Below are 19320 nucleotides of genomic sequence, written 5' to 3'. Positions count from 1 at the left end.
CAATGAGCCCTTTCAGAGCGAGGTGGGCACAAAGGAAACGCCAGTTAGACACATTTACAGTGTAGTATAAACCCCTCTTCTCCCCCTCCCCAAACGCAACCCAAAAAATGATTCAAAAGATAATTCCAGTATTAGAGTGCAGGAGGTCCCAGCTGAGGGTTCCCCATGGACATCTGCTCTTGGCAGCGCTGCTGTAAGAGTCGCTCGACATGGGGTAGGCTGAAACGCCAGAGCGGGGTGCGAGGCCACAGAGAAGCGTGGTCATGTAGTGCTGGACCACGTCACGTCCCACATCACGTCCCACGAGGTGACAGGTTCAATCACCACCACATTTCAGAACCGACGTGACGAGCACACTTCCACACGTGCTGCAGGATGTACTTTCCTGGCTCCAGGAGACGAGATACTGCATTTTACCAATTTAATATCAAGGCTGAGCCTATTACAATCGGATTATTTTTATTTTGGGGAAGCTTTTCCTCCCACCAGCAGTAACCCCTACAGCTGCCTATGCTTCTTCTAGAGGATGCTGAAGTTAATGGAGGAGTCATCAGTCAGACAAAGAAGATCCGTAACTCAGGCCTCATCCACATACTGAATGCAGGTGCTCAGAATTAACCTTTGTGCTCTTCCCCCAAGTACAGCCTCGGTACAGATGACAGGGCTCAGTCCCAGAGTGGAATTACTTGAATTCCAGAAATTAAGGGGCACACAGATCCAGAAAAGGCTTTATTAGGAATGTTTAAGGTACAGTGTCGCTTACTCTTGATTCGCACTGTATTTTAAACAGAGTTCAGGACCCAGGTAAGCCAGAACACAGGCTTTGCAGCTACCAAATTCCAGTAGCTACATTTTATGTACAGGTTTAGCACTGGCGGCTTGCTGGATTGCAAGACCCTACCAGTGAGTTAAGGCAGACCGACTTGCAGAGGGTGTTTTTTTCCCCCCGTTACCAGAGAGGCTTTGCACATCTACCCCAGTTCCCAAGGTACCACAGAGCCGGTCCGCAGCCTCCTTCCCCTCTCCTCACGCGCTGGGGGCATACTGCATGGCTAGCCGGTCAAAGTCATTCTCCTTCAAATCAGAAACAAAAATAAAACAAACAAATCTTGAACTTTATTGAAAATATAATAAAACCTGCATTAGCTGAAGAGAACACCACTATCACAGCTCACTGAGGCAAAGGAATTCTAACAAGCAGGATGACCTGTGTAAGTTCTCAATTTTTTTTTATTTGTTCCATTTTCCCTTCACTATTGCCTTTATCCTTCTTTCTCCCTCCCCAATTTCTCTCTTCCAGAAGGATTTTTCCTGTATTTAAGCACAATGTCTGACAGTAACAAACTTCCAACTCGGATTAAGAGCCATATCTCAGAGCCATTCTTTCAAGATGTTACCAGGCTGGGGTACATCACTCCTTTGTTAAGCACCTGGCTTGGGCTTCCCAACATCTCTCACAAAGGCTAGAAAATTTGCTGGTGATGTGACAGAGAAAAGACATGGACCTGCCCCTCAGGACTGCACTCATGTTTGCTGGTAAAGAATCCACTCGCCCCATCAGACACTGGTATGAGGCACAATTAATTACATTTTGTATTAGAAAGTAATTGGTACCTTGGCCTGATACTCCTTTATGAACGGGTGATTTTTATGCGCATCTTTCAACTGTGACAAATAGCGATTCGTAACCTGATGGGATAAGATAGATAAATTTAAATTTTGAGGTAACATGAGGAGAAGCCACGAGTTTAAAACATCACACTTCAATCTACTTGTTTACAGTGAGTAAAAACATGATTTTCTCAGTGTCCTGAATGTTAGCAGCCCCAGTTAAAACCAGTAAGATCTGTGCATACTCTGAACAGAAAAATTAAACCTTAAATAGCGGGTTCAAGAAAACAATCAGTGAGAAATGAAATCAGAACTCAAGAGACTTCTTTTTCCACCCAGGCCTTCCTCTCAAGTATATACCACTGTCTACAACATCTGCATTTTCACAACCAGTTTAATGAGTACTGGAGATGCAAGCTCCCTGCACCCCAGAACTACTCTATTTTGTGAATGCCAATCCTGATGAGAACATACAAAATTCCAGAACCCACACAAAGTTACGACTAGGAACAGACAACCTGTCCTCAGCAGCAGGAAGAGGCTGATCGTATCTGCTTGCCGAGTACAATAAAATAAACCTCACCTCTGGTGGTTTGCCCAAGTGCTGCGACAGGACAACAAAGTTGATCAGGGTCTCAGGATGGCCACTGTCCTGAAAACAAGAACAATCACCCGATCTATCTGACTTATATCCACCATGACTCAGTGTAACAACCAGCATAGTTCTGCAAGAACAAGTTCTGCCAAACCTACAGCTCACTTTACTGGAAAAGGCAAAGCAGAAGAAAAGGTAGATATTAACAGTGACCACCCTTAGCGATATATATCAATATATTGGTATTTTCATGAAGTGTAACAATGAAAGTCCTTGCTGTTTTACTCTATATCCCCCCAAGAGTAAATCTACCTGGCAAAACCAGAAAGTACCTTGTCCAATGCTTCTTGAAGTACTCCCTCCGCATCGTCCCACTTGCCCTGAGCCATATAGCAAGCTGCTTGTCCGTTAAGTAGGAGGAGGGTGGAAGAACATTTGTCTGCCATCTCTTGGAAGATGTAATAGGCATCTTGTAACTTCTCACCACCCTGCAGAGGGAAGAGACAAACACCCACAGTTTCATCACACCTCGTGAAGAAGCCTGGACGTTCTTGCCATGGCTGAAGGACTAGGCACAAAGTTCATTTCTAGGGTTATAAAGCACAAGTGTGAAATGTGTAAGAACCAACGCTAACAGCTGTTGGCATTCATGTGATCTCCTGCACCACAACAGATCACTGTCAGACCACAGGTGAAAGAAATGCAAAAATATTAAATATTAGGAACCACTTGCACCACAACAGATCACTGTCAGACCACAGATGAAAGAAATGCAAAAATATTAAATATTAGTAACCACTTAAATGATCAAAAGATCCAGGCTTCCATTCAAATAGAGAAAAAACACTTCAAAAGAATCACTTCAGATGTTTGACATAATAAAGGATTATGAGATGAGATTTTTATAATTAAGCACAGGTGTGGACACCTGGCTTTTCAAAAGCTCCAGCTTCAGAAAGGTTCCACATGCAGTGGCTTCCACCAATTAGAGGTGAGATCCCTTGTGGAAACTAAGATCTTACAGAAAATGCAGCTGCACGATATTGTAAGGCAAGGGCTATGTACGAGAGATTTCATAACAAAACCAAGTGAATACTAGAAAGGGGAGTCTTAATAACAAGCTACTGCATGCATAACCTTGGACTTCATTGAACTTTAGGAGACTACTTATTTTCAATAACCTGATGATCTGGACTGCCAAAAAGTGTATGTTTTTCTCTGATTCACAAATATGTTCAAAGACACTCTGCTCTAAGCAGAGAATTACATTTTTTTCTTGGAGTTTAACTGCAAGTTCTGGATGCTAGTCACACTGCAGCTTTCCATTTTATATTATAATGTTTTGTGAATTATTTAAGCATGGTTTAGCTCTTCCCTGTGTGAGCTGAAGGCTAAGAAGCACAGATGAAAGACTTTCAATCAAAACAGCCAGTTAGTTTGTGAAACCAGCTATCAATATTTTCTGTGTACTTGAAGGAAGGGGAAAAAAAAAAAAAAATAAAATAAAAACCAAACCAAACAAACCACAACAAAATCCCTGAAAATGATTTTCTGAAATCATAATGTGAAAAGACCAGTCAGGAACAGCAGTTCCTCAGCTGTTGCAGGCTAGGGATCCCCATTTAAGATACTCACTATGGCCAGGTTTACCCAGGCAGTTGCCAACTGTGTAAGAGTCGCATCCTCATCTTGCTCCTGCATCTTCTTAAGCTCCTTGCTGCAGAAGCAAAAGTGGGAGTCACACAACAGAAAGACAAGGCAACTTCTTTAAGACAGAAACAGAAAGTTGTAGTTTCTTCTCTTGACTTTTCCATCGCTGCAGCCCAACAGCCACAGCGAGCTGGTAACGCGGCACGAACACCTCTTAATACTTTACTGAAACAATCTCTGAAATACCTCTTGGTTTTACTTCCCCATGGGAAGCTAGAAACCCAGGACTAGAGATTCAAACCGCACCCTGCTGAAGGTACGATTAAACCTTGAGGTCCACCTCTTCCTTTAGCTGCATCCAGCTCTGCCATCTCCACAGCTTTTGCAACTCAAAGAACAGAAACATTTTGCAGCGCACCCACACATACACACAAGTTGTTCTGTCCACTGCAGGTGTTAAAATGCTGCACCCTGGGGGAGGCTGGGCAATGTAAATTCTCTTATCAAGGCCCACCCCTCCAGAGCGCCCTTAAGAAGCAAAGGGACACAAACCTACCGAGCCAGATCGAGCCTGTCAAGCTTCAGAAGAATCTGTATCATCATGGCCATGCTGTAACAAACAAGAGCAAAGTGATTTTCACCACTGCAGGCTTTACTGCTCCCTACGCTTTGCCTGGCAGCCTGCTGCCTAGCAGGGAGAGGTACTGCCAGCGCCTAGGGACAGGCCTCCCCACCGCGGGGAATCTCTCAGAGCAGGACCCAGAACAGGGAAGCTTGCTCCAAACTCCCAAGTGCTTCCTTGCTGTATTGCCAAAATGCTCATCTCAGCAATTCTGAACATGCACGAATCAATAAAGCCAGTTCTTAAGTTTCACAAGGGAGCAATAGACTTGATAGTGTAGGATGAGCACCAAATCACATACTACTTTGAAGGCAAACCTCAAAGCAGTTTCTCAATGGTTTCAAGGCTTTTTAGGGATAAGCCAGACCTCGGTCATTTCTACAGCACCTCGCCCTAGACAAGAGAGAGGCTTTGCTAGCACACACCTCCGCGATGCCAGGTGAGTTGCACTTACCACTCCAAGCTCTCCCCCTGATGTAGAGTACGCAGAGCCGCGTCAGGATTTTTGTCGTGGAAATAGATGGAAGCAGCCATCAGCAAGAAAGTAGTATTGGCTATATCAACACTTTTTGCCATTTTCTTGTCCAAATCAGCAACAATTGCATCCCTGTGGAGAGCAAGGGTGAGAATTTGGGATTGTTTCATTCCTGAGCGAGACAAAAAGATCCTGCCCTCACACAATTCTGCCTTTTTGAGATTCGCTGCAAAACCACAGAGAATCACGATAAAGGCCACACTTCTACATGAAACTTTCTACACAGAAACATATTCCCAGTTAGACAGGGCTTGAGTTCCACCTTATCATCAGACTCACCTTTGACTCTCATTTGCAAGATATTCTGCAAACATCCTCACTGCCTGGAGCTCAGGACTAGCACTGGCTTTGATTTCATCTAGGACAACACCATATTTTCTCTATTGAAGACAACGAAGAAAAATCTGTGACTTATTTTTCAAGAACACATGAAATAACTGCTTGCTTTCTCAGTTAGAACAACAGAAAACAGGAACAGCAAATTTCTGTGTTATGTCTCCCACCATAGTCTACAAACACGGCCAAATTTCATAACCCCAAAGAGGACTATTTGCCCATAAGCTGTTTTAAAGATTACAAAGTGCCTCTCAGAGGCCTCATCAGGCCATCCTGACACTCATACAACACGTTGTATTCACAACTGTGTTACTGCCAGGGAATGCATTATGTTCCAGTGCAGATGGGGGATTTATTACCAAAGCCTATAACGCTGTATTCACAGGATTCAGATCCGCAAGCTCCTCGGCTCCAGCCCCACAGTCAGATTATGCTCCTGCAAATGCAACCTCACCTGGGCGATGTAGGCTCGGAATAAGAAAACATCCCTCTCCACTTCCTTCTCCGGATTAGACGGCTGAGGGGATGACAGGAAACAAGAACCTCTCTCAGGGACTTGTACAGCAACAGCACAACCTCGCAACACAACTCCGCATACGAGATTCTCCCCACACACATTCTCAGGGTCCGCGCGAGCCCTCCTTCACCCCAGCGTCCCCCTGCAAGAAGGTGGGGAGCACCCGAAACAGCCTGGGACGAGGCGGAATGTGGCGCCTTTAGAGCAGGTCCCAGCGAGAGGCGGCGACCCGCGGGCCCCCAGGCAGCCCGTCCGTCCCTCCCCTCCCGCCGTACCTTGACCCGCTGCGCCTCGTTTATGGCGGCCTGGTAGGCGCCGATGTAGAAGCTGTTCTTCACGTCGAAAAGCTCGTCGGCGTCGCCGCCCTGAGCGGCAGAGCCCGCGCCCGCCCCGGCCGCCATTTTCCGCCCCCCTCAGACACGTCTCCGGAAGCAGCCGGGAGCCGCAGTCTCCATGGCAACCTCCGGCGCCAGCCAATCGGCGCGGCAAGGCGGCGCGAACGTCACCACAGCGCCCAGCAAAGCAAGCCGGGGCGAGGAGGCGGGCCCACAGGGAAGGCAGCCAATGAGCGGCGCCGGGCGCGTCCCGTGACGCGCTGCCCGATGACGGCGATGCCGCGGTGATGGCGGCGTTCCGGGCGCTGGGGCTGGCGCCGTGGCTGGCGGAACAGGCGCGGCAGGTCGGGCTGAGCCGCCCCACGCCGGTCCAGGCCGCCTGCATCCCCCCCGTGCTGCAAGGTGAGAGCAGCCACGCCGGTCCCCTCCCGTCCCTCCCACTCACGTGGCCGTGGCCGTGGCCGTGGCCGTGGCCGAACGGTCACCGACCTCCCGCCTCCCGCGCAGGTCGCGACTGCCTGGGCTGCGCCAAGACGGGCAGCGGGAAAACGGCGGCCTTCGTGCTGCCCGTGCTGCAGCTGCTCGCCGAGGACCCCTACGGCATCTTCTGCCTGGTGCTGACCCCCACCAGGTACGGAGCGGCCCTGCACCGGGCCAGCCGGTCCCGCAAGGCCCCGCCGCGGCGACCGGCCCCGCTTCACCTCTCTCCCTTCCTCCCCCGGCAGGGAGCTGGCGTACCAGATCGCCGAGCAGTTCCGTGTCCTGGGGAAGCCCCTCGGCCTGAAGGACTGCGTGGTGGTGGGCGGCCTGGGTGAGTCGGAGCCGCTGGCCTTCCGGGAAAGAACCGAGCGCCGGGGGAGCTTCTCTTTCCGCAGGGTTTCCTCACTGAGGAGCTGTTACCCAGTGCCCGCGGCAGCCAAGGCTGGGGGGAATAAGGAGAGAGGCGTTTTCCAGCTTTGCGGACTAAATGATTTCGGGTTCGCCTTCGGTTGCCCATCACCAGGCTCTGGTTCTTGTTGCAGACATGGTGGCACAGGCGCTGGAGCTCTCCCGTAAACCCCACGTGGTCATCGCAACGCCCGGCAGGCTGGCAGATCACCTCCGCAGTTCCAACACTTTCAGCCTTAAAAAGCTAAAGGTCTTGGTAAGGGAGTTTCCCAAGTTTGGGTTGTCTTTTTTTTTTTTTTTTTTTTTTTAAATGCTTTTTTTTCTTTTGCAGGTATGCGTGCAAATGATCTTGTTTATTTTCGGCTGAGCCTAGGTTCTGGATGAAGCTGACCGGTTGCTGGAGCAGGGCTGTGCTGACTTCACCACAGACCTGGAGGTGATTCTGGATGCTGTTCCGGCACGCAGACAAACGCTGCTGTTCAGCGCCACGCTGACCGATACGCTGACCGAGCTGAAGAGCCTGGCCGCGAACAGACCCTTCTTCTGGGAGGCTGTGTCCGAGTAAGTCTTCATCCACTCCACTGAGCAGGTGAAGATTCCCATTTCCTCTCAGTTCTCTTACCTCCTCATTCTCTTTCACCTCCCTCATGTTCCATCTTCTCTTCCCCCCCCCCCCGGTGCTGCTCGGTGCTTTGCCTTCCCCTCCCAACAGGGTGCGGACGGTGGATGAGCTGGACCAGCGCTACTTGCTTGTACCCGAGGCAGTCAAGGATGCGTACCTTGTCCATTTAATCCAGACCTTCCAGGACGAGCATGAAGACTGGTCTATTATTATCTTTACTAAAACCTGCAAGTGAGTGGCATCGTTCTATGTGATTGTTCTTAATGGAGATGTATCTTTAGGTTTCTAGTCCAGATTCCAAATTCACGCTGTTTGGGGTGTTAGGTTGGGATGATATTCCCTTCTGTAGTCTATTCTGAAGTTTGGTAGAGAAACACCTTTTTCTTTAAGCCATCTGGGGCTGAAGGGCCACCCAGAAATGTAGCATGCAGGAGGTCAAGCTGCTTTACCTCCCTGCATCTTCCTTTCTTCCTGCTGGTGGATACTGGAAAAGGGATGGGGAAAGCAGCACTGTGTGCTCCCCTGTGCTGCTCCTTTCTGTTGGGTGGTTCAGGTGAGCAGGGCCCAGCTCTGTCCTCGTCCATCAGCTTTGTTTCCCTGTTTATTCTGAATTTATTTTTTATTTTTTCCCCCTTCAAGGGACTGCCAGGTCTTGAACATGATGCTTAGGAAATACAACTTTCCTTCTGTAGCTCTGCATTCCATGATGAAACAGGTGAGTGATGGAGAGATGTGGGAGGTGGATGCTTCCAGCTGCATCCCTGAGCCAGACATCTGTCCGAGCCCTACAGCTCCTGTGGATCACAATGTCACTCACACAGACTTTTCTCTTTACAGCGGCAACGATTTGCAGCTTTAGCAAAGTTCAAGTCCAGCATCTTTAAGATTCTTATTGCCACTGATGTTGCTGCCAGGTAAAGGAAAAACGCAGTCACTGTTGCCAGAGGTCTTAAACCTGCTTTTTAAGCACCAGAACCACTGCGGAGATTAGGCTGGGTTTAGCAAGAGGAGAGCTTTAAATTCCTCCTACTTGGGTAGGACAGGGTCGTTCACTTCCACTGTAGAACATCTCTGAGGTGTGTTTCAGAGCCCAGCTGTGTATGCTGTAGCTCTGATCCTGCCTTGTTTTGCTGCAGCAGGGCATGTGTGTGTGCTAGCAGGAGAATGATTTCTGTGAGGCTTAAGTGTGTTCTCTGGGTTTAGGAGGCAGTGGGAGGCTCAAAGGCGACGCTGCATTTCGTGACTTGGAGACTTGCGTGAGGAGAGAGTTTGTCCTAGAATCAGCCTGAGCCAATAAAGACTATATTCATGAGACAGTGGGGCTCTTGGAGAAAGCAGAGGGCAAGAACTTAACCTGCATATTTAAAACAGTGTTTCTCAACTTCTGTTCTCTTTCCCTGCATCCCAGAGGTTTGGACATTCCTACAGTACAAGTTGTCATCAATCACAACACTCCCGGCCTGCCGAAAATCTACATTCACCGCGTTGGACGGACAGCCCGTGCGGGTGAGCAGGGAAAACCGCCTGCTGTTTGCTGGCTAAAAGTGGGATCCCAGTGCTGGGGCTGAGCCCTGGCTGGGTGGAGGAGGCTTTGCAGCAGCTGCAGTGCAGTCTTTGCAGTCAGCGCCAGATCTACTCGGATCACTGGCTCGGCATCCTGCCTTAAGATTGCAGTGGTGGCTCACCCGGCTTTGTGCCTGATCTGTACCAGTAGTTAATTGAATTTTCAGAGTAAATAAAGACCCCTCTGAGCACCCTGGCACCATAATGTTCTGGGATGGATGGCATTTGGCACAGGCTAGGCTTCATCTCCCCCTGCTTGTCAAGATTCATGTATCACTGTTTTCATCATCCAGGTCGGAAAGGAATAGCTATTACACTGGTGACGCAGTATGACATCCATCTTGTACATGCTATTGAGGAGGAAATCAGTAAGTGGAGCACCATTAATACTGCTAAAATGTGGGATCGTATATATTCCTTTGTGTTTCTGGTACTTGCAGCCCTGATTTCATCAGTGCAGGATGTATGATAGAGCATAAAAGTGGTTTCTCTTCCCTGTGTGGCTAAGGCTTGGAAAAGAGCAGGAGCAGTCTGTCAGCTTTGATTCTGCTCTTGAGTGTGCCAGGCATGAACGTGTTTGTCTTTCTGCTGTTTGTAGTGGAGGAGAAAGTGTGTTGAACTTTGTAACCTTTTTATTAAAGCAGCCAGCTTCTTCCTGGCTACTGTGTGTGCTGATGCAGACAAAAAGAGCAGGCTACTTTGCGTAGGTTCAGACTTTGTATTTTTTTAGGAAATAGACCTAATAAATGCACTATCTTGTGCTATGTGTCTATAATTCCCATTGTGGGCAAAGGGGAGGATTTAATCCTTTGTTGGAGGCTGAAGAAGTCAGAGTGATCATAGCATATGACACTTCCACTGATTATCAGTGGAATGGTATTGGGTGTTTTACTAATTAAGAATCTGCCCCTGGATTTTGTAACCAACCGTGGTCTGTAAATGTCTCGCCCTGATTTAGAACTGAAGCTGCAGGAGTTCTCTGTGGAGGAGCAGTGTGTGCTTGACATCCTCACCCAAGTGAACGTCACCAGGAGGGAATGTGAAATCGTAAGTGTGCAAACATGAAGCCCCTTTGCTCAGAGGGGACCTTGGGCAGATGGGTGTGACCAGGAGATACTCTGCAGTCTAACGTGCAGCTCTGGATATGCAGCCTTGCTCTTAAGCACATAAATGAGAATTTTTGTTCCTTTTTCTAGTGGAAGCCCTTGGATATGTATATGTGTAAGGTCGTTTTAGTTATCTTATCTAGGTTTGCTCTAGTATTGCATGTTTTTGCAGTATTTTTATGCTGCTGAGTGTTGAGGCTGGTACTCGGGGGAAGGGTCTGCAGGCTGAGTGTGTGCACACTGGTTCAGCTGACGCTTTAGAGCTCTACTGCTTTTCTCTGTCAGACTAGATGCTCAGTTACTGATTGCCCTGCTGTATTTCTGCTTTGACAGGCACTGGAGGGAATGGATTTTGATGAGAAGAAAGAAATAAATAAGCGGAAACAAATGATCCTTGAAGGAAAGGTGAGAGTTGCTGCTGTATAAACCACTTTGTTCAGTAGCTGGTGTAATGCCACCAATGTGAAAAGGAATGACAGTTCCTCCCTCACTGCTGGGGTGTGTCTGCCTCACTCCCCTTCAGGGTGGTGAAGATTTAGTTTAAAGGGTGACTGATATTAAAAAGTGCATTGGAGTAGTGTCTGACTTTTGCAGCCTGCTCAGTCGTGGGCTAGAAAGCAGCGTGGGTGCCTAGGAAAGGCAAAGGGGGTTGGCACTGTCCCTCAGCATGTCACTGGTAGACTGGCATTTGCCATTGCAGGATCCAGATCTGGAGGCAAAAAGGAAGGCAGAGCTGGCCAAGATCAAGAAAAAAAACAAGCAATGCCGCGAGAAGGTCCAGCAGGCACTGCAGAAGAAAAAGCAACTGCAGCTGAAGAGGAAAATGCAGAAGAAGATGGAGCGGCGGAACAAACTGCATGCTAAGGAAGAGAGAGAACAACCTTTGTCCTGACTTGCTTGGCTTGGGCTGCCCTGACGTTGCTGCTGCTTTGGGAATACTGGGACCTTATACGTTTTAATGTGGACACTTCTGACCTGAAATCAGTGTGGGAGAGTGATGGGGAAGGTGGGTGAGGGGAGAAGGGACGCTTTGATAAACTGTCTTTCTTATTTTTCCATCCTGCACAGTGCTGCTGGCTTGGGCCATTCCAGGCAGGCTGGATCAGCCTCCTGGAAGAATGTCTTTCAAGAGCATGTTTCCTTCCTCCAGCAAAGGAGAGGCCAGACCTGAATTCTTGGTGACGTGAAGGGAAATAAAGATCCTCTCTCTCTTCCCCCTTCATTCAGTCATTGCTCTTTCCCTTTCAAGGGCTGGTGCTTGCCACTCACACTTGTTTATACAACAGATTCTCCCCTGAGCCAGAGTCTAAAAATACTGTGACAATATGAGCTCAGCCCCTATCTGTGCCATAGCCAGAGTTTTCTTGAGAGGAAAATTCCTGGAACACATGGGGAGGTTGTATTGTACGGCTGGTCCTGGGGTCTCCTTGGGATAATTCTGCTTTATATGTTTAAGTGATATTCTTCCCTGCGCTTGTCTGCTTGGGCTCAGACTCCAGCCCTGGGCTATCCATAGGGATAGTGGAGTCAGGGCTTGGAGACCAGGGCTGCTGGGGACTCGGTGTTCCCAGATAATCAGTTCAAAGACTGTTTCTGGCACAGAAGAGCCCCAGGAGTAGGATTGCCTTGTTTCTTCATCCAAGAGTAACCAGAGTGGTTTATATTTGGGTCTGTCCTGTAGGTTTCTGGGCCTCCCGGGGTAGATTTGCATCACGTATGTTTGGAACAGGAGGTTGGTTCGGCAGGAGGGGGCTGAGCTCTCCTGAGAACAGTTGTGTTTCCCTATGGAGACAAAACTTAAAATCCCAGAGTTAGGCCAGAGTTGGGGCAGCTCTGTTCTGATGCCATGTTTGATCCCCAGTGCCTTCTTTCATCTTCAGAGCTTTCTATGACTTGAGACTAAAGATCTGTTATTTCTGTCCTCTGGCTTACAAAAATAGTTTCTATGGTCAGTGCCCAAATAAATATTTATTGCAACAAGTGACTAGATGTTTGACCTTCTCTGACACATAGGGGAGTTGTGGGATCTTGGGGGCGGGGAGCAGGACTTGTGTGGGCAAACAGCTTTGGAGATAAAATGGCTTTTATTTCAAGAGATGAGTTGGATAAGGATTGAGCTGCTTGTGGGTGTTACATGCCTCAGTCCCTTCATGCAAGCTGAGCCCAGATCCTCTCCTGGGAGCGTGGAGGCCCTGGGCTGCCTTTGCTCTGCTCAAGTGTGGTCTGTGCACAGGGAGGTTTTGCAGAGAAAAGCTGGAGTTTCACTTGGGGAAACCCCCTCAGCCCACGCAGAGTGCAACCCCCGACTGGGCTGGGGACTTGTGGGTCCATCTGGCTGCCTGGTGACTAGTGAGATGGGTGTGGGACTGTCTGGGGTTTGGGAGATGCCTGAACGTGTTCCCTACTTTGTCCTCTTGGGTGCCCTCCAAGAAGGCAAAAGCCCTCCGTACCCTGCCTTGTAGCACAGCTTGCCGTCATCGGTGGCAGCTGCTGCAGCAGCAGCAAATAGATTTGTATCAGCCTGATGCTTTCTGAATGCTAAATACTTCTACAGCCTCGTGCATGCTAATTTTTGGAGCAAAGCTGTTAGCTGTGGATTAGAAAGACATCCTCTCTGGGACAGGCTGCTCCTGCCTTCCTGGGGAGGGTGCTGATACTGCCTTTGAGTGTCACTTGTTCAACTCACAGACACTTCTTAACCTGCTCTCTGAAGGCTCTTTGCTTCAGCCTGGTGGGGGTTTCTCTGTTCATCTCCTTCCACACGTGACATGTGGGGTTTGATCAAGGCTCTTGTCTTGAAGCTTTATTCAAAATTCCTTTTAATACATCTCTTGTCTTTCTTGAGCAGCCTTCTCTGTGAGGGTAGGACACGTGCTGGAAATAAGAGCTCCCTGTAGTGCTGACTAGATGGTCTTACTTCAGACTATCAGTTTTGGGAGTGGCCGAGTAGAAAAAGAGGTTGCTGTGCTAGGTGGGTTGTAGAAACTTAAAATTCCCTTATTTATCCCAATTAGGAATTTACATATTGCCCTGGGTAACATTGGTTAACATTGCCAGGGACATTGGGTAATATTTCTGTACGTGCTGTCAGTACTGCCCCCCCAAAGTAGGATATTCCATTCTGGGGTTTCTAAGCATTGTCATAAACCTTTGGGATCCCCAAGGAATAGAAGGACTTCCTTCTTGTCACAGCCTAGACTGCATTTCAGCTGTAAATCCCCTCTCCTCTGAGTGCAGCTCTGCCCACCAGTCCCCCAAGCAGGCGCTCGCACACTTCCCTGTCTGTGCTGTGCAAGTGCTGGCTGGAACACATCTGCCTTTTTCTGCCCCGATGTGCCCGAGCCCCTCGCCCTGTGCCTTCTGCCGGCTCTGCTCTCTCCCCCCAGCAGACCCATCTCCCCAGCTCTGGGGGGATTCTCTGGCTGGGTTGCTATGGAAACTCATCTCAATTCAGCATCTCAGACTGCCGCCTCTTCTCTCACCGGGACCCTGTGTGGCTGCCAAACGCCCCGCTGGCATGGGGGCTGTGCCGGGGTGGGTGCGAGGGGACAGTCTTGCACCCGTGCCAGCCCTCCTCATCCTCCCGTCTCCTCTGGGTGTGGGACCAGCACCCAGCCCTGCTGCTCCGAGGGGCTCAGCAAGCACCTCCTCCTCCGCCTCCCACCTCGTGGGGCAATTCTGTCCGGCCTTTACACTGATGAGTCCGTAGGCATGTGCCAAGACTGGCTGTTCTGTGTGTGTTTAAGGAAATATTTGTCTGTTCCTGGAGCATTTCCCCCGCCTTTTCCCCTCTTACAGAGGAACAAACCTCTCTGAGGAGTGCTTCCCAGACATTTTCCAGGGAGAAGGGAGAGAATGGGATCCCCCTAGGTGAGATAGACAGTGTTTGATAAATCCTCCCCACTGGCAGTTCTGCCGAGCAAGGAAATGTGGAAGTGGGGACAGGCTCGGTAACACGGCAGTCACCTTCAGGGGCTGGCACCCCCTCCTTCTGTGGATGCTGTCTCAGGCAAGAAAGCTCTGGATCTCTACAGTGAAGAAAAGGCAGCTGCAATGAAACAGTCTGGGCTAATCTTTGGGCTGGGCTTTTGATTTCTCTCTGCTGAGACAGCAGTGCTGCATTGGAGCTCGTGTTCCAGCTTCGCTGCTGCTGGCTGCAGGTGCAGCCATTTCCAGCTCTCCCCTGGCAGGGGCTGCTCTTGGTGCACACTCACCAGCTCTGCGTGCATTTAACACGGCTCTACGTCCACGGGGGTTCTTTGTGCTGTCTGAAATCTCCCTGGTTCAGCCTGCGCTGTGTCAGCTGCTGCTTTACCTTTGGATGCTCTTTGCAAACGCAAACTCGGCTCTTTTGAAAGCCTTAAAAAGCTGCTTAACAAGCTTTTTTTTTTTTTTTTTTTTTTTTTTTTTTACCAAGAATGGCCTTTTCTTCTCTGAGCCCTTCTCCCGGGGCAGTTTGTGTGCAGCCTGGGGGGGCCCCACCGCCAGTTTAGCCGGTAGATGGCTCTGGACGCCCTCACCGCTGGCTCTGGTCCTTGTTCAGGGCGAAATACAGCACAGGGCTTCTTGCCTGGGCAGCTGGCTGTTAAAGATTTGGTTTGAGAAAGCAGAGAGGCAGTGGGGGGCCAGGGCTGCCTGTCCCTGAGCCTCGCCCATGGAGCAGTCGGGCCCCAACTGGGTGCTGCTGCTGGCAGAATCCCACTGGGTCAGCGCTTTGAGCCTCAGCATTTTCCCTTTGCTTGCAGGGCAGGACTGATCCTGGACCCTTCAACACTCCATCACAGTTATGACTGCTGCTCCGTTCCAGGGCTCACCTCCCAGCTCCTCGCAGTTTCTTTGTTGAACCTTCTCCTTCCCTGCTGCACCTCAAAGCTCTTCCCTGCCAGTTTGTGCTGATTAAACTCCTTGTCTGTGGTGCACCCTCATTCGGAGCTTGACTGCAGCTGCCTGGAAAGGTGTCTTCACTTGGGGCATGACATGTTTGACACTGTAACTCCCCTAGTTCCTCTCTGCCAGCATCAAGACTCCAAAAATGAAACAGAGGGAAGGAACACCTGGATTTTTTTTTTTTCCCTTCTGTGCTAAGAAAACCTCCCTGCAGCCTCTGTTTAATTCATACCGCTCTCTCATGCCCTGCAGCAGCTGTCTCCTGGGAATGCATCCCTGCATGACTTGCTTTGGATTCCCATCACCTCTGGGAAGGAGAGCCGTTGTCAAGGAGCAGAAGACTCCGCTCCAGCCTTGCAAAAAGCAGCCGTGAGCACAGCACTAGCCTGTTGCAGCAGCTCCTCCCCATCCCTTCATCGCTGCTCAGTACTTCCCAGTACCATTCTTGAATTCCCAAGCCCAGACATCACAAGCTGTGCTGCTCCCGCGTTGAGACCACAGGAGAGGTGACACTCATGCCACCAATCTCTAGGCTCAGACACTGTTTTCATCTACCCGTAACAAGGTCTGGACATTAATATCTGCATCCAGTACAGCTAGAGTGAAATGTTTTCTGTCTGTTGCCTGCTGGGATTTGAAACCCTGTTAGCCCAGCATCAGTGGAAACATAAGGCAGGGACTATATACAGCATCCTCTCTCACTTGTTCTACCAGCCCTTAGGAAAAATAAGCTAGTAACAGGGTGAGGAGCTAGTGATGAGGCAGGGGCTGCCTTGTTCTCTCCAGAGCACAGTGTCACACGTGTGCAGACTGCAGGACGGGGTGCGTGAGAAAGGGGTGACAAGTCACATTTGTGGCAGCCCACACAAGTCCCAGTGAACTGCAAAGGGGAGATATGCCCTGGAATAGCTGGTGCTGCAGCCCGTGGAGCCCTTCCCTGCACTCAGTGGGGACAGAGCCCATACCAGCCTCCTGCCCCTTGCCACCTGGCAGCTTCCCACTGCTCCAGCTGACAGGGGCATCCGAGGAAATGGAATTTGGTACCTTTGATTCTCACTTCCCAGGCTTGCGCTCAGCGGAGCCCCAGGAGCTGAGATGCAAACGGTGCTTCAGCTGCGAGCTGACAGGAGCCAGCAAGTGCTGCTCCTTTAGATTACCTGTTGCTGGAGCTGCCACGTCTCTTGTGTCTGGAGTGTTGCTTGCTCTTACCACAAGTGTCTCATTTCCAGCATTATTCCAGCTGCTGCTTTTTTGGTGGGGTGGAGGGAAGCTGATGGAGGAGGTAGGACCTTGTGCAGAGATGATTAGTGCTGTAGTTCATGTTCTTTTCCCTCGGAGCAGAAACTGCCTTTACACACCACAATCTAATAACGAAAATAATTATAAATTACTCTGGGAAAGGGGACTGTGAACCTCACTGGGTTTAGGGGCTTTATTATGTGTTCATGGACATTTTCCAAAACACACATTTAATTGCCTTCTTTGGTACACGCGGAAATTGTCTTCCAGTGTGTACATGATGGGGGGTGTTAAACTCACAGAGTATGCTTGCCTGTGCTGTCAAGTGTAAACAGACCATTTCTGCACTAAAAATAACCTATCCTCTGAGTAACAGAGCAGCTGATCTCTGCAGCCCAGGTGCAGGAGCTCAAAAGGGTTAGGTCACCTATTTTTCATTAATGGTGCCATTTAATTACAAATTCTCCCAAGTTTGATCCTTTGGAGATTTAAAACAAAGTGCCTAGTTGCTTCCCCTCCATCAAGAACTTGCTTCAGTGTGTTCTCACAAAAATACAGATATCAAAGACAATCTGTTAAGTAACTTTGATGTGAGGCTGCCTAACAACACAACATGCATTACCAGGGGGCTCTGCAGCAGCTTTTTGCGAATAGAAAGATTTTTATCTCATTTAAAATCACTCAACGGACTTAAGGTATTAATCAGTCTGGCCTGTGCTAACCTTTTCTTCTCTTGGTTCTCCATGCACCTTGTAGAAGCTAGCAATTTAAGTCCAACAGTCCTTCAGGGAGGGCAATTATCTACTCTGTGGAGGAGGAGGAGGAATCAAAGCTCAGAGAGGGGAGGGAAGTTGCAGAGTGAGCCAGTGGCAGAGCTGGTGGTGGTCTGCCACTCTGCCTGCCTGGCCAGCTCGAGGTCTGGACTGGATTTGCATTCCTGTTGAGCCTGGAAGGCCTGTATTGGCATCTGTCAGATGGCGTTTGCATTAGACACATCCTTTTTCCAAGGCTCTGTTATTGGCACGTCCTGCAATAGCAAAGCTTCATTTCCTCTTGCTGAGCTGGTCAGAAGGACCAGGTCTTGGGTCTGGATTCAGAGCAGAGATCACACCTTGCTGCTGTCCATCAGAACGTTGTGCAGTGAGGGGAAAGTCACAAGATTTTTTTATTTGTTCATCTGGATCTCCTATGTGAACCATTTTCCCTGTGTTCTCTTTATTAATGTTCTGTCTAGGTTTTCTATGAATAATTAAGATTGTAATTTGCCAAAAGAATTAGGTCTCTCAAGGTACCTGCGCTGAGTAGCATGTCTCCTCCAGCAAGGAAGCCACTGTTATTTAGTTGCTGACAGTAATTGTTATTGTGAGACAGAAGCAAACATAAAACTGCAGCCCTGCCATTCAGCGCTGGCTTTTGCAACACAAGATTTTCTCCTTTTGAAACAAGAGAAGCATAAAAAGGGAAGGGGTGAGGGCTGAGAAGTGCATGGTAGGGACGTGTTAGAGTGCTGCTGTTCTGAAATACAATTGAAGCCCTTTTTAAATGCTCGCTAGAGTGGAGCAGATGGAATCAATGCTTTGCTGCTAGACCGTCTACACTAGGGTTGTCTCATTGCTAACCACAGATTTAGGGCGTTTGTGGAAATAGCTGGTGATGAATGGGTTTTCATTAGTTTAGAAGAGGGGAAGACTGCAATGGAAAGTGCCTCCCAGAACCATCCATCACATTGCCCTGCGATGCTTCAATAAAAGACTTTTAACAGACAGATCTCATCAAAAAGCCGCTATTCAGATTATTCTGGCAAGGAGAAGAATTGCAACCAGCACCCGTGGGGAAGAGTGTAAAGGAAAATGGCCTCTGTTCCTGGTTCCTGACAATGGGAGAGCAAAGGAGCACAGCCAGGACTGTGACTAGCTGACAGAGCGATGCACAGCAAATGCATGCAAAGTACTGCTGGCCTCGAGGTACACTGTGTGCAGGGAAACAGCATCCAGCATCCTGCCAGGGACAGGGCAGCTCCAACAGCAAGGTTTCCAGAGGCTGACAGCACCATTTGTTTGCAATGAACTGGCTGCTCAGAAAGTTCAGTGAATGGGTTACCTCTGTTCCTACTGCAAAGTGTTGATTTCCCAAGAGCTGAGTGGAAGAATTTGCACTTAACAATATGACCGGGTGTAATACTTCCCCCACTAGACAGAAACACAACTTCCAGGGGGTTACACCTCCTCAGGATATCATATATTGGGCTGCTGAGTCTCACAAGGAGGCACCAGTTCGGGAATCTTGCATGACCAGTGCATTGCAACCCTGTTTTGTCAGTACCCCAATACCCTACCCACAGTTTGAGCTCAGCAGCAGTCTCAAGGCTGATTTTAAACACTGTAATTATGAGACACCTGGGGGAAAAACTTGCACACACCTTGTGTGCAACCACACCTGGGCTTTGGCTTCATATGGGACATGAGGGTAAGCATCAGCCTAAAACTTGTGTTTTTTCATAGCACTCTTTTTTCTTTTCATGGCATTTTATAAACAGTCTGGCCTCAGCTGACTCTCAGCCTGACATGAAGAGGTTGAACACTGTGAAACAAGGAAAGCTTCCTGCAGGATGTCAGTGAAAGATTAGCTGCAGATTTCTTATAGAAAGGACCCTCTTGCATGATTTGTAGACCTTCTTGCGCTCAACCTAGACTGTCAATGGGTCAGCTGTCTGTGCTGTAGGTCTAGGTGGAGTTCTCCAATGATGCTAGGTTTGCTCTGAGGATATAAAGCGCAGAAGGAACAAGAAGAGGCTGAAATAGTTGGGCCTCACGC

The 19320-nt window shown here is 49.1% G+C and overlaps 2 protein-coding genes across 2 annotated transcripts; one reads left to right on the top strand and one right to left on the bottom strand.

Annotated features, from left to right (window-relative positions):
• Positions 1-716: 716 nt before the first annotated feature.
• COPE (COPI coat complex subunit epsilon) lies at positions 717-6311 on the bottom strand. Its single transcript, XM_032993760.2, has 10 exons — positions 6142-6311; positions 5804-5866; positions 5293-5393; positions 4933-5085; positions 4413-4466; positions 3842-3923; positions 2539-2694; positions 2195-2263; positions 1615-1689; positions 717-1074 (listed from the first exon to the last, which is right to left on the bottom strand). The coding sequence occupies exons 1-10, from the start codon at positions 6265-6267 to the stop codon at positions 1027-1029; spliced, it is 927 nt and encodes a 308-aa protein (XP_032849651.2). The 5' UTR covers positions 6268-6311; the 3' UTR covers positions 717-1026.
• A 154-nt stretch (positions 6312-6465) lies between these two features.
• DDX49 (DEAD-box helicase 49) lies at positions 6466-12364 on the top strand. Its single transcript, XM_042794961.1, has 13 exons — positions 6466-6603; positions 6709-6832; positions 6927-7012; positions 7224-7345; positions 7463-7650; positions 7802-7942; positions 8351-8426; positions 8549-8625; positions 9120-9217; positions 9568-9642; positions 10233-10321; positions 10714-10785; positions 11081-12364. Exons 1-13 carry the CDS (start codon positions 6489-6491, stop codon positions 11270-11272), a joined length of 1455 nt encoding a protein of 484 aa, XP_042650895.1. The 5' UTR covers positions 6466-6488; the 3' UTR covers positions 11273-12364.
• The last annotated feature ends 6956 nt before the right edge of the window (positions 12365-19320 follow it).

Source organism: Tyto alba, unplaced genomic scaffold (assembly GCF_018691265.1).
Source record: "Tyto alba isolate M040663 unplaced genomic scaffold, T.alba_DEE_v4.0 Super-Scaffold_20000042, whole genome shotgun sequence".
Lineage (NCBI taxonomy): Eukaryota > Metazoa > Chordata > Aves > Strigiformes > Tytonidae > Tyto > Tyto alba.
This window is presented reverse-complemented; position numbering and strand designations above follow the sequence as displayed.

Coding starts and splice junctions, on each gene's coding strand:
- COPE (XM_032993760.2), bottom strand. CDS start 6,267: ATGGCGGCCGGGGCGGGCGCGGGCTCTGCCGCTCAGGGCGGCGACGCC. Junction 5,394..5,803: donor TCCGAGCCTACATCGCCCAG/GTGAGGTTGCAT, acceptor TGTCTTCAATAG/AGAAAATATGGTGTTGTCCT. Junction 5,086..5,292: donor CTTGCAAATGAGAGTCAAAG/GTGAGTCTGATG, acceptor TGCTCTCCACAG/GGATGCAATTGTTGCTGATT.
- DDX49 (XM_042794961.1), top strand. CDS start 6,489: ATGGCGGCGTTCCGGGCGCTGGGGCTGGCGCCGTGGCTGGCGGAACAG. Junction 7,651..7,801: donor TTCTGGGAGGCTGTGTCCGA/GTAAGTCTTCAT, acceptor CCCTCCCAACAG/GGTGCGGACGGTGGATGAGC. Junction 8,626..9,119: donor GCCACTGATGTTGCTGCCAG/GTAAAGGAAAAA, acceptor CCTGCATCCCAG/AGGTTTGGACATTCCTACAG.